General features: G+C 41.3%; 1 protein-coding gene across 14 annotated transcripts in view; it reads left to right on the top strand.

Moving 5' to 3' along the window:
* Positions 1 to 14,845, top strand: part of IKZF1 (IKAROS family zinc finger 1) — a 66,553-nt gene that overhangs the window by 33,861 nt on the left and 17,847 nt on the right. For 8 of the 14 annotated variants that reach the window (XM_069853442.1, XM_069853437.1, XM_069853440.1 and 5 more), the window contains 2 exons: positions 12,683 to 12,742; positions 13,992 to 14,252. The exons of 3 other annotated variants lie outside the window; for them this stretch is intronic. In XM_069853442.1, the coding sequence (XP_069709543.1) occupies positions 12,683 to 12,742; positions 13,992 to 14,252 (321 nt within the window). The remainder of the gene's footprint in view (positions 1 to 12,682; positions 12,743 to 13,991; positions 14,253 to 14,845) is intronic. 3 more of the 14 variants (XM_069853445.1, XM_069853438.1, XM_069853436.1) reach the window with 1 other exon arrangement.

Raw genomic sequence — 14,845 nt, 5'->3', positions numbered from 1 at the left:
AGTCTTATCCCATGAAAAAAGAATTGAAAAATGTGCAGATAGGGAAGTAAAGGCACATGATGGATTAAGCGTCTTTCCCATGGCCACACAGGAAGTCTGTGGCTGAGCTAGGAATTAGAGGTAGATTTCCTCAGTCTTCATCCAGTGGCCTGTCCATCTTTAAGGCCATACAATTCTGTTATCAAATTCTCTGTAGACTGTGGCAGAGGGCTACTGTTTTTGGGGAAGACAGTTATTAAAAGATAAGTACTATTTATAATTGGTGAAAAACTAAGAATAGTTCTGGACAAAGTACTGCCCATTTCTGATGCTATTTAATGTTGTCCTTTTTTCCAAGTTTACATCAGCATAAAAATCCCCTTGTGGTAGCGCTCCTTAACCAAGCAAACTACCCATGGCTTTCCTTATGGCTAGGATTGCTGTAGAGGTTAATGCTGAGCTGTTTCCAGCTGTCCTGGTTTAACAGTAAGTAACACTGTAACTGTCTTGGCAGAAAAATTATGATCTTTCTCCCTCTTTTGCCTGACATTTCTCATCCAAAATCAAACAGAAAAAAATGCATCCATTTGCTGTGGAAAACATCCATAGCTAAGTTTTCACTGACAGTACTCATTTGACTTGACATAGCATAGTGTTTTGAACAGCTGCATGACTGTTTTTTGTCTTTGGAAATGCTGAACTATGTCAAGAGAGGCTTCTCTGAAGTTAAAACCAGATCAGAACTAGTAAAGCCAGAAAAAGGCAGGCTGTGCCCCTTAAGCCCAAAATATACACCAGCCCTTCTGTGTAACAGGTAGGACATGACAAGTAAAGGCAAAACGTTCACATGTTCATGGTCCCTCTCACATAAGCGTATGTGAGTATTGCACAGCTTGCCACCCTAACATCTGCAGAAAAATAGTGCAGTATATAAACTATGCCACTGTGAACTAGAGGTGTTGGTGCTATATCTGTAAGGAAATGAAGAGAAGGCAGAGCTGCAGGATGGGACACAAAGTGCAGGTCTCCAACAGTCGAAACACCAAAGAGACTCTTGCTGTTTCAAGAGGAAATGTCTGACTGCTTCCTACTCAGGCAAAATCATCTCTCTGTCCCACACATCCCAGAATACATTAGCTTTAGGTGAAGAACCAAACACTGATCAAGTGGCCCAGAAGACACTTCCTAATTAACAGATAAATGGTAGGGAAAGTATCTGAGCCTGTTGATATTCTCTGTGCCACAGTGTTTCAAAGAAAGTGGAGCCTCACTGATACCCATTTCTTATCATCTCCTGAAATCCTGCTTTGTAGGGGAATAGCCATAAATGGATTGGAATGAGCTCTTCCAGCAGAGTATCTCTCATGCAGCAAGGAACAAATAATTATACTACAGTACACCTTTGTGTAATACTCTTGTCTTCATTTATGTGCAGGATTTCACCACTATCTTCCTGAGAACCTACAAAATTCAGTTAGCTGCTGGATAAGATAAAGATTGAAAAGGGCTGCATAACTATTAGTGTTGTGATATTTATAGGGTGTAATTTCTCAAGTTTTTACTTTGTACGCAGCCCTTTATGAGACAAATTCGTTTTTGAAAAAGCCCTGAGAAATGGGAGAGCATAAAAAGCTGGGTCCTGTTGTATTCCTGAAGAGATTCGTATTCTGCTTCGTATCTCTTTGCCTGCAAATGGAGAAGAGAAAATTCTTCTTGTGAATTGCAAACACTTTCTGCTCTGGCCAAGTTTCATTCTGAACAAGCAGGATACAACAGTACATGATCTCAGTGGAAGGACTTCCTAAGCTGTCTGCTCCATCCGCTGGCAGCCGGGCAGGATTGCCCAGTTAGGCAATCGCTACTCTGCTTTAGCCAATTTCCTTCTGTACTCTTCCATCACTCTGTCCTCTGTGGCTGCCTTCAGCAAATAAGATCATTGCCTAATCGTGTCTTCCCACCCTGAGGCTAAGCATTTTGAGGTCTTTTCTTCATGTTTGATTTGTCTCTTTTCTTTGTGACAGTGATATGAGGAGTCCCTCCTCTCAGTAGCTCTGAAGATAAGGAGGGAGGTGGTGGTTGGTTCAGGTTTGGTGAAGTCCAGCTGCCCACAGAGCAATGCAGTTTGGTAACTGGTTTAAAGTAGGTAGGAAGGGGAATACAGGTCAAGTCAGAGAGGAACAGTAATCTGAAATATTGCTGCAGGGACAGAAAAGGCTAAGCCTATATTTTTTTTGTTTGTTTTAATTATTTTTTTTTTTGCGAAGCCACGGAGTATAATTCCTGGTCTGTGCTTCCCTTTCTGTCACTTCTCCATAATTCTTACCATTTCAGTTGGGCTGCTGTCTCTCGGTTGCTTCCTCTTTTCCTGCTTTCCTATATTTCATTATTTGCCTTTCTTCCTCTTCGAGTGCTTTTACAACAGAGTGAGGAGGATGTGGAAACCCAGTTACAATATGACACATGAACTGCAGTGTCACAATTGCAGCTCTTCAGTTTCACCTCCAGGAGCACGCAGAAGCAGGTCAGGGTGGAGAGGCAGGAGTTGGGGGGATGGCACGGGGTAGGGGGAAGGTGAGAGGAAGAAGGGAGAGATTTATAAATAAAGAAGAGAGGTGACAAAGTCACAAGGTTTCCAGCCTAGGAACTTGGCTTTACACACAGTTCAAGATAATCCTGAACTGAATCATCACCATGTCCTTGAATGTAAAGGAGAGATGGCAGTCTATACCATTCTAAGGGTCTCCCACAACACTGCTTCCACAGAGGAGATATAGCATTGATGTGTTTCTGAGCTTGCCTATAGAAACTTGGAAGTTGAGATCTCTAGGCCTGTATTGTGCACAGCTCATAACATTGTCCTGTCAACAACAGAAAAAAGAAAAAAACAATAAAACCTAAGGGAAAAAATCTTAGTGCCTACATCTGTGTGTAAAGTAAACCTTTGGAAGATGCTGTAGATGAAAATGAGGGGGTGCTGTAGCTTTCTTGAGATGTTATGCAAGTGGACAAGCTCACTCCCATGAACCTTGCTCCAATTACTTCCCAGGGCATGCATTAATTACAGGTTTTCTTCTCTTTTCCAAGCCTTTTGACTTGGTTGATTAAAATTTACATCATAGCAACTGGTGTAGGACTTGCTCCAAACATCTAGGCTATGATAGATGCTAAGGAGATAAACAACCATGGGTTGAGAGGAAATGGGTATTATGTCCAGACTGTTCTGTGTGTTTGTGGAAGGAGTTAGAGGAACAGTAGATAGAGGTTTCCTGTTAAGTGGGACAAGGGGGAAGCTGTAAGATCTCTCAGCTATGGCTGTGATCGAACTCAAGTTCAACAGCATTCTTAGTGTGGACTTGCTGCTTCTTCATACCCCATGAGAAGCTCAGGTTGTCTTAAAAATCTGAATACCACTAAAAGTCAAGGAGGCCCAAAATCAAGGTCCCAAATCATTTAGATACTTTGGAGTTGCTCTCCGGTGCCACACAGTTGTTTGCAGCCTGTGGGGTGCTGTGGTGGAACAAGGGCTGCAGATTGGGAAGCAATGCCTGAACCAGCTCTGAGCTTTGAAATCAGAATATGCCAATATATGTCCTTTTTATTAACTACTTCTGCACTGATCAGCTTACAGGGTATGTCAAATAGATCTTGTGAGCTGCTAACAAATGCCTGCCTGCATATGCATGCTAAACAGAGGGTGGTCCTGATTTTCAGAGGTTAGTGGATGCCCAGAATTCAGATATGGAGCTTGAGACGGTGGCCTGATTTCTCAGTGACAAATGTTTTCCAGGATGATCTGTTTTCTGATAGTATAGTTTCGTTAGCATCTGAAGTCAGAGAGTCCCAAAACATTAGTTGCTTATGTAAGTATCTTTTGTTGATGGACAAACATTAAAATAACTGGTAGGAATATTGAAATGAGTGGAAGAGTTTAGAGAATTTCAAGCACTATTTGTATGGTGGTTAAACCATATTAGACTATTCTGTACTGTAAATTGGCCAGAAATTAAGGCCTTGATGGAAGAATTTGCACCCTTAGCAAGTTTGCGGACGACACTAAGCTGGGTGGAAGTGTCGATCTGCTGGAGGGTCGGGAGGCTCTGCAAAGGGATCTGAACAGGCTGGACTGCTGGGCAGAGTCCAATGGCATGAGGTTTAACAAGGCCAAATGCCGGGTCCTGCACTTGGGGCACAACAACCCTATGCAGTGCTACAGACTAGGAGAAGTCTGTCTAGAAAGCTGCCTGGAGGAGAGGGACCTGGGCGTGTTGGTTGACAGTGACTGAACATGAGCCAGCAGTGTGCCCAGGTGGCCAAGAAGGCCAATGGCATATTGGCTTGTATCAGAAACGGCGTGACCAGCAGGTCCAGGGAGGTTATCCTCCCTCTGTACTCGGCACTGGTGAGACCGCTCCTCGAATACTGTGTTCAGTTCTGGGCCCCTCACCACAAGAAGGATGTTGAGGCTCTGGAGAGAGTCCAGAGAAGAGCAACAAAGCTGGTGAAAGGGCTGGAGAACAGGCCTTATGAGGAGCGGCTGAGAGAGCTGGGGTTGTTTAGCCTGGAGAAGAGGAGGCTGAGGGGAGACCTCATTGCTCTCTACAACTACCTGAAAGGACATTGTAGAGAGGAGGGTGCTGGCCTCTTCTCCCAAGTGACAGGGGACAGGACAAGAGGGAATGGCCTCAAGCTCCGCCAGGGGAGGTTTAGGCTAGACGTTAGGAAAAAATTCTTTACAGAAAGGGTCATTGGGCACTGGAACAGGCTGCCCAGGGAGGTGGTTGAGTCACCTTCCCTGGAGGTGTTTAAGGCACGGGTGGACGAGGTGCTGAGGGATATGGTTTAGTGTTTGCTAGGAACGGTTGGACTCGGTGATCCGGTGGGTCTCTTCCAACCTGGTTATTCTGTGATTCTGTGATTCTGTAATTTCTGTGGTCTAAGTTTCTTCTGTTCATAATAGTCAGTTTTGAGCTACTTATGACAATTTAGTCTAAAGTGATGCTATTGGAGATGATTGAAATCAACTATTATTTTGAAAGCCTTTTCTCTTGAGGCTCTGTCAGCAATGTGCTGGCTTGGATGCTTTGTTGATCTGTCCATTTTAAGAAAACGGTTGCATTTTGATATAAGATAGCAATACTCAGCATAGTGATTGTGACTTTGAAGACTGTGATCTTGACTGTGTTTCCAGCAAGTTTCAAATGTCAGATTACTCATTTAAGAAAGCAGTAAAATAATCTTAAAACGCATTTTTACGTTCACCAGCCTTAAGCTTTAAGATCTGTTCACAGTTTGAGGAAGCTGTGCCTGAGTGAATTGCTATATTGGCCTTTCGTCTCTGGAGGCATGATGATATCTGCACCAGAAACCCAACTAAACCACAGCTTGGAGTTCCCTTCTGTGGCACAGTTCCCTTCTGATTTTGGAGATACCCTTCAGGACAGGAATAAGGACTCCTAAATTCAGCAGTTTCAAATCACAGCTGAAGTGTGCTTGCAGAATAGGGCTGGGAAGTTCAGCTAGGATACCGTTCTTGATATAATATCTTTTACATATAGAAAATTCTTTAGTCCTAACTTCTGTCATATTTTTCCCCACATCTTTCTGAGAAACTGAGTTGGGTTTTTTTAATTATCACCCCCTCTTTTTTGAGCCAGCTGTTGTAGAAAGCTAATGTATTCTAGTGTTTTCTCATAGCACTGTGTTCAAAGACCCAAGGAAACAGTATACAACTTTGCAATTTGGTATTACTTTTCATAGCACTGATATGATTAAGGTTGAATTTTGTTCAGGGAAGGGAAGAGGGCTTGCGTTTCCTGAGGCTAAAGGAAGGAAACAGCAGGCATGCAAAATGGCCGAGGTAGTGAGGAAAGACAAGAAGTCTTAAAAATGTCGACTGAGCTGAGTTTGCAGACTTTCAGAATGATTCGCGTGTCTGAGTATTTGAGAGTCCCCCAGCATCATTTGGGGTTTCTCACCATTTCAGCACAGAGGATTGATTGCCTGAGAGGGACTCCAGGTCCCTGTAGCAAAGCATTTGCTGCAATACACGGTAGGAAAGAATTAAGACTTAATTTTATGCTGACATTTTTCTCCTTAGGAGATATCTGGTATGTACACATTCAAAGAATTTCTTTAGGATTGATATAGAACAAAATACCTCTTCCCCAGAAGATGTAGATCAGGATTTCCTTTCACTGGACTGCTGAGCATGCTGTAATCAGGTAAACAGCAGTTTACATTGCAAAACCTGCTGGCAATATTTCTGCAACCTGAAAAGAAAAAACTTCAATAGCCTTAGATGAGTGCTTCTAGAAAAATAACTGAGCATTCAGGATTAGCAGATCTAAAGCAGACTACCTCAGGATTACCTTCTTTGCACAGTCCCAAGAGAGATCATCTACCTTAACACTGGTAACATAATGACTACGTTTGATCTTCTTTAGTCTAAAATCAACTTTCATTCTCCCTTGGGGTTTTCTCTCCTGTCCAGTGAGGGAGGTACAGAGGACACTGCTCTGCAATTTGTTTTCTGAGTAGGCGAGATAACAAAATTGTCATAAAGCTTTCCCTCTCAAGTCCTGAAATGGCTGCGTTCCTCTCTATTTCATCCTCTGACCTCTTCTTGAAAGAGGGGACTGACACAGCACACATAGGCACCTCTTCAAACTTAAACGCAGCTGCTTGTTCTAATTTTAGATCTACTTACCCTTTGACAGCTGAGGAACTATGGACACTTGTGTACAATATTGCTGAAGGCATCATCATCATCATGGTAGCTAAACAGTCCCTGGTAAAAGTCCCTGCATCTTTCTCTCTGACAATGAAGGCAGAGCACGCTATGTGCCCATGTGGATGGGTCTGTGAGAGCCTGATCCTGAGCCATGGTATCTCTGTGCCACTTCAGAGACAAAATCAAAGATGTAAGCAGCTCACTGAACTGAAGCATGAACAGGGGAAGCTTTGCAGAGGCTAACTTTGCATTCAGGGCAAGGCAAATTTAGATTCTCTGAGGCAATATTCAAAACAGTTTGTCTCCCTGACTGTTCCTGTGCCCTCAGCACACACCACGCTGACTGTATGGTGAGCCTAGATGCACCGTTGTCAACCTCCTACCGCAGACCCAAGAATGCATCATTGCTCCCAAGCAGTAGCTTTACTGTGATTGGGCAGACTTAAGATTCCCCCTCCTCTAACTATGGTTCACATCATTTATACGTAACTGATCAACTTAAGTGTGTAGCTTTGCTTTGCTCATATATCTGCATTTGTTAAGCCCTTTGCTTTGCCTAGGGATCTCCACAGTAACTGCCAGGTTTGCAGCAGGGTAAGGACAACTTCCATCCATTACAGCATGGCTTCATGTAAAAACCTGTCTGTCTCTCCCATATAGAATCATAAATTATAGAATCATTGAGGTTGGAAAAGGCTTCTAATATTATTGAGTCCAACTGTCAGCCCAACACTACCGTGCCTACTAAACTATGTCCTGAAGTGCCACACTTTTTGAACACCTCCAGGGAAGGAGACCCCATCACTTCCTTTATCAGTGCATTCCAATGCTTTACCACTCTTTTGGTAAATAAATGTTTTCTAATACCCAGTCTAAACCTCCCCTTGCTTGGCACAACTTGAGGCCATTTCCTCTCATGCTATTCCTTGTTATGTGGGAGAAGACACCAAAACCCACCTCACTACAGCCTCCTTCCAGGGAGTTGTAGAGAGTGATAAGGTCTCCCTTCAATGTCCTTTTCTCCAGATTAAACAATCCCAGTTCCCTCAGCTGCTCCTCATAAGACTTCTTCTCCAGATCTTTCACCAGCTTTGTTGCTCCTATATGTGAGGAGCTTCTTTGATTGCCCTGTTAAACCTCAAGATAGTCCTCCTCTTCTCCAACACACTAATCTTTGTGGGTGCACACTCTTTTCACATTCTCCCAGGCTGCCACATGTGATTGCCTTTAGCTAGAATTTTGTTGCCTTAGTTGAGGACAAGTTAACACCTATGAATTTCACCAAAGCGTGCTTTACAGAAGGATTAGAGAAGGAGATGTCTTATAAATGTCAGATTATTGTATGTCTGAGGCTCTGCTTGTCTTGGGTAACTGTCAGTGTGGGGAAGAGCATAAGCCACAATGTTTGTGCCTAAAGCCTTTCTGGAGAACACCGCTTCACAGGTGCCATACTTCCCACCTAAGCATTTGTATCCACACAGACACATTTGTATAAACCAAGAATGTTTTCAGGTATGGTACTGGTTTTACTCACAGTTGTGTCTTGTTACTTGAGGTTACTTTGCTTTTTAAAAATGTCTTGCTAAATGCCCTTTTGCTGCTTCCTCATCCTTTAATGCCCACATTAAAAAATCTGATAGAAGCAGAAGAGGCAAAGATGTTGAGGATGAGAAGCTCTATTCTTGCCACCATTTGTCAGCAAACCTTTCCCTCCAGTCTGAAAATCTTCCCAGCTTACTTCTCAAAACAGAAAAGTGTCAATAAAGTTTGTTACTGGCAAGCCTGCAGCAGTTCCTGTAGCTTCTCCATCACGCAGGCAGTAAAAGACACAGAACACTTCATACAGAGGAAGCATGGGTTGCACATACACATGGAACTTGAGAAATAGATTTAACATGGCGTTTCTTGATAATGCTCTTTCTCTTACCTTTAAACTTAGTTTTACTTGCAATTCAGATGATGAACATCAAGCAACAAGGTAGTTAATAGTCCTTTGAAAAAAACATCTTGAATCCAGTACAAAATGTACCAGCAAGTAGCACAACAAAGACAATAAATATGAGCTAGATCAGCCCCTTGGCTTGGTTACAGGTCATTTCCTGCTGAAACACAAATTCAGAAAGATATGTAAAAGGCATTCAAGAATGTAAGTAGATTTCAATGGTATTACTCAAATCTGTCTTTAACCTGTCTATTTTTACTAGTACATTAGAGGATTCCTGTAGGTAACTAATGGGACGTGACTAGGAGTCAGCACCATGGAGCAAAAGTCATTTTTTGTACCTAGAAAGGACATAGTTTGTTGGTTGTTTTATTCACTTGTTTGCATTCCCTATGGCTTTACCTCACTGCAGCCTCCAGAAAACCATGTTTATGTGTTTTGCAAAGCAGTGTGCACAGCTTCACGATCCTTGCAGCTGAAGCGGAGCTGTGCACACCCATGGGTGCTGGCACGGGCTCTGGCACATCAGACACCTCCCTGCAGGCATCAGTGGGGAGGAAACGGCAGGCACGGGTGATGACACGGGTGGAGCTCCTCACACTGGTTGTCCTGTGGGAGATAGCTTATCTGGGGACGCCTGTGTTTCTGGAATAATATACATTTGATTGAAAGCCAAAATTAGAGTAGGGAAGGAATTGGCTGCCAAGGACTGATTGACACTTGGAGTCAAAGGAGGGGTAGCATGGACCCTGCAGGGAGGATCTCCTTATCCATCAGCACCAGTTTGCTCTACCTGCAGGTGTGCCCCAGCAGTTCCTGCTACTACTCTTCTTTCTGTTATTTTTGTTTCCCTTTAAAAAGTCAGCTGAGAGCCTCTCATTAAGAAGACTTCATTTTTATTTGTTTCCCCCTTTTTGCCATGTTGCAGCCTATGGTAAAGACTTCAGCTCTCTCAAGTGAAAAATAATGTGCCAGCACTGTGTTTTGCTGGGCTGCCTCATTGGTCTTGGACAGTTGCCTCATGTTGCGCTACTAGTCTCCCTGTCCTGTGACACAGTGAATGCTGGGTCCTTTTTTAATGGAAGCCCTACATAACAGCTTCTGTAACATGGGCTTCATACAGCCTCTTTTATTTATTCATGTGTTTCTTTTTTAGCATAGCAATTAAGTTGCATTGTAAGCTTTAACATTTTAGGCAGTTCTGAGCTGGCCCCTAACTTTCAGCATTTTGTTTGTGCAGATGTCACAAATGCTTGATTAACTGGGCAATGTAGACTATGGAAAGGAGAGGGAAAACCAGTCATTTTTGGCAGCAATTGAATGCATTTAAATAACTAGTTATTTTGATTCAGTCCCACCTATGCTATGTTGTGTTTTCTGAATTTTACTGAAGAAGGGCTAAGGCCATTGCATACCTAAGTATGGTTGCTCCACTAAGACCTTTTTTTGGCTTTTTTTACACCTACCTGCTTCTTGATGTCACTTCAGGAGCTCATAAGGGAAAAATACTATTAGTGGAAACATAATTTAAATTAAAGTATCAGTCTTTGTTGTTGTCAATATTAACCAGCAAATACTGACTCCTTAAATATGCTGTGGACAAGCAACTTGCATGTATGTCTTACATTTCTGAGAATGGCATCCTCCACCTTCAGTGCTCTTCTGTGGTGATAACAGAGATGATGCCACAGTAGATGACCATGATGTAAAGTGAAAAGGGGAAAGGTTTGGCTTTCATGTCATAGCCAGTTGCTGGAATTTGGTGCACTATAACAAAGACCAATATGGAAATCTCATTAAAAAGAAAGGAACTTCGGAAACTCTGTTGGTAAAATGCCCCAGAAACTGCAGTGTGATTTGTCTTTCTCTACTATTCTCTAAATTCCTTCGATAGCCACATCTTATGCTTTTTTCTCCTTTATAAATTCCACTGTAGAAGAATATGACTTGGGAGGTGAATACTCCATTCCAAATGGGATTTTGGCCCAGATACTTAAACCTGCACTGATGCCAAAGTCTCACAAAATTGAAAGGAAGGAGTTCCATAGCTACCTCAGGGAAGGAGTTCCATAGCTATAAGAGAAGGTAAATTGGAAATTGATGGAAAAAAATTACTAATGCTTCACAAGCCTTTTCTTCCAACTGCTTATATATCTGTCCTTTAAAAAACATCCTGTGTGTCCTTTTTCCCAGGAGCTCCATTTGCTTTCTCCTTTCTCCTACTACTGACTCTTTCATTCATTGCAAAATGCCTTCCTTCCCTCTCCACATTGCTCAATTCTTTCCAGGGAAGTGTGACACTGTCTCTTCACCCTCCATCCTGCCCTTTCCAACTGTTCCAGCACGAGTCTCATTCTAAACCAGCCACACTGCTCTTCAGTGACAAATCATATTGTTACCCCTTTCCCCTTTAACATGTCAATTCTTTTTTTTTCCACAAAGATTTGCATAAACCACCTTTAACCATAGAATACAGAATAGCATTTGTAGCATAAATTTCAAGCGCTCTTCACAAAATCTTGTATGAAGCTCCCAGTAAATATCAGAGAGCTCAAAGGACCCACCCAGTGGTGCACTTTTGGGAGATGTTTCCACATTCTGGGTAGATAAAAAGGGAGAAAGGCAGAGCTGTCAGTTCAGTGACACTTGTGCACTCCACACTCACACTTTTTGTGCACTCAGTGACAGTGGTACACAAAATAAAAATCCCTTGGATTGCAATGATACCTAAAAAGAGAGTAAAATACAGAGCCTTTTAAGGTCATATCCTACTAATTGAAGTAAATTAATTAATGAGTAATGTATTCATGATGTTAGAAAAGCCCATGGGTAAGTGTTTGAGAAACAAATACTGAAAATGTTCTTGATCAGTGCATCTGAAAAGTCCAATTCCCAGGTGTTATCAGTGCTCCAAGAGTGATTTTACCCACTATAGAAAGGGAGAGAGAAGAATGTCTCTCACAAAAGAAATAGAAACCCCGTTGATATTTATTTTCAGTCTAAGTCTCCAGAAAAAAAAAAAAAAGTATAGCCTGTCATTGCAATTTAATGAAAATCCTTATTATTTCTACTGGTGTGATTTCTCTCTCTTGTGCCTCCTACATCAGTGAGCTTTTTTCACCATTTTTCATTTGCAAAGCACATTTGCAAAAAGCGCTAAGTTTGACCATGAAGAAATTTTGTTTGTTAATTAGAGCTGTTAAATATCTCTGAGGACCCCGGGCAAGGCTTCAACATTCATCAGCTCTCACTGCTTATGGCAAGAAAGGAACTCCATGATTACTTGTATCAGTGTACCCCAGGGCATGTTAATTTGGACTTGACTGTCCATAATATGCAGTGTCCAGTATGTTTATGCTGCTACTTTTGTGTAGATACATCTTGAATATAAAGCTTAGAAATCCAAACAAAAAATATGCCATTATACAGAATAATAAATATATAATTGAACTCCCTCTTCTTCCATTGCATAAGACCATCAGATGTGAACAGAAAACAACGCAATTTCACTTTATATAATTGAGGTGACTAAAACAAGAATGTATAAAGAAGAGATAGATGTCTGGCATACAAAGAGGGCACATTGGCAAAAGATAAAACTTGAGAAGAAGCTTGCACTGTAGTGCCTGTGGTTTCCCTTGGGGCGGGAGAAGGCTGGATTAGCTTCTCTGCTCCCATTGAGCCTTTCAAGACAATGTAGCAAAAGTTCCTTTTGACTTCAGCAGAAGTTAACCTGTGAGCAAGGGGATAAACAAGAGAGATTATGCATTTAGAAAACATGATAAAACTTGTTGGATGCTTTGGAAGAAAAGGGCATTTTTACAAATGGGAGTTGTTCTGGGGAGGTCAGGATTCCCCTGCCAACTGTCCTGCTGCTGTTCCTGCTTCGTCCTAAACTGCTTGTGTTGCTTGTGCTACGATAGTTCTGTCTTTCTGTTTGGTATTTCTCTTATAACAATAATGCCATCTTCTTTTACATTTACTGCTAGCAGTTTCACAAACCAGCATCCTGTTTACCTTCTTTATTGCAGCTGCATACGGTACAGAAGGCTTTAGGGACTTTCATGCAATAATTCCCAAATCTTTTTCCCGTAAGTATACTGCAAACGCAGCTCACTACAGAGCATTTCCATCCAGTTCCTGCTTTCATGATTTTTGTTTGTGTCATTTCACTTCTCTGTAATGTACGTTTATCTGCAGATGCTACCAAAGGGCTAAAGTAGTTTGAGCTTTTTGCTTCATTTACATGTATTTTGTTTTAACTTAACATAAAGCCTACTTCAAAAAGCCACCTTCTCCAAATCCTTGGCATGCAAAGAGCTTGTAACTATTTTGTATGAATATATTTATATTCAAATTATTATTTTTATAATTAAGAGAAAAAAATGGTGTGCGAATTATTGAAAATCCATCATACACTCAAGCCAAGTAGTTCTATTGCTTCCATTTGCCACAATGAAAGCAGCAGCATAGGGTTAGAATAGTGTAGATCACTTCTGTTTAGCTAGTCATACCATCTGTTAATTGTTGTTTGTTTACCGATTATTTTTTTTTTCCAAAGTAATTGTTACCTGTCGGGTTATAACACAAAGGACTTGTCCAATAAAATCAAAACCATTCTCCCACACACCTTTGCTGATTCAACTGTTTTTTTTTTAATAGTAGTTCATGAACCTAGCGATTCTCTCCTCTTACTCAGTGGTCCTAATCCTGCTGTCCTGTCCTAAAGCCACAATTATCCCTGTTATAATTTCCTGTAATGCTGTTTACTGTTTTTAAATTCTTCCTTTCATTCTTCCCCACCCTGGTTTCTTTATCAGTGTTTGTACTCTATGCTTTGCCCTTTTCCTTGCTTACCCCATAGAACTGCAAACCAAATATTTGGATTCAGTACAACCCTCAAAATCTTCCTGCCAAGTGAAGAATGTTGCGTTTTCAATAAAATTTTCATCCATTGTCTTTGATGAGTTACTTTCACAATAGTTTTGACAAATCCACGTGCAGTGGATTTATTATAAATTTCTTTCTTATTAGCCTGAATCCTTCAAATGAATATTACAAATCCAAAAGTCTCAAAGTGACCGAGGAACAGATTTGTAATGTTTGGATTCGCAGCTCCCTGGAAGCCTTGTATTTGTCTTGCTGATATTCAGTGTTCATTGCTCCATGTGTTACAAGCTCACTGCATTGCCTGTAGACATGTAGTCATGTTTGTAGCTTTTGTTATTTAGACATATTGCACATACTGTTTAGAAGTTACCTCCTTTGATGTGTTTGTTTCTCTGCCACCATATCTATTCTGTAACAAAACTGAGTGGCATCCTGTATTGTTTTTTTCAGCTGGTAATATTAAAATAGAGACTCAGAGTGATGAAGAGAATGGGCGTGCCTGTGAAATGAATGGGGAAGAATGTGCAGAGGATTTACGAATGCTTGATACCTCGGGAGAGAAAATGAATGGCTCACACAATGGCCCAGGCAGCAAGGCTATGTCAGGAGTTGGAGGCATTCGACTTCCTAACGGAAAGCTAAAATGTGATATCTGTGGGATAATTTGCATCGGTCCCAATGTGCTCATGGTTCACAAACGAAGCCACACTGGTAAGGCCTGCCATAGTTTTTCCTTTAGTTGACAAGAATTGGCCCCACATTAGGAACTGAGACTAATCTTCTGTGACTATCATGTACATGTTGACTCTTGTAAGATAATGCAGCATTGGTGGGCATTTGGAACTTAATTATTGTATTACTCCATTCCAGAAAGCACAGGAATTGGGATTTCTTCTTGATGTAAGTCCATCTATTGAGCTAGAAATTGGAAAAAAGAACAAGATTTGTCAGCATAAAGGAAAACAGGCATAATTTCTTTTTTGTTGAGTCAACGGTTGTTCATTATGCTGACAACAAAACTGACGTCTAAAGGGATGTCCAGGTTGTTTGGTTTGAAGAGATATGAAAAATTCCAACTGAAAAAAAAGAGCAAAGAAATCTTGATTAATTTCTAAGACATTTCTAAGAATTATTGAAGAAAAACCCAAAAACATTTTAAGTGACTAACGCTGAAATTGACCCAGTTCTAATGTTTCCAGCAATGCAAAAGAGGCCATTATGGATCAGTGATTATTAAAATGATTGGCAAAATGAATAGGGAGTTCACAATGTTCAGAGACTGTACTGGCAGTATTGGTAAAAAC

This window comes from Phaenicophaeus curvirostris, chromosome 3 (genome assembly GCF_032191515.1).
Source record: "Phaenicophaeus curvirostris isolate KB17595 chromosome 3, BPBGC_Pcur_1.0, whole genome shotgun sequence".
Classification (NCBI taxonomy): domain Eukaryota; kingdom Metazoa; phylum Chordata; class Aves; order Cuculiformes; family Cuculidae; genus Phaenicophaeus; species Phaenicophaeus curvirostris.
Note: the sequence above shows the minus strand (reverse complement) of the source record. Positions and strands in the feature narration are given on the sequence as shown.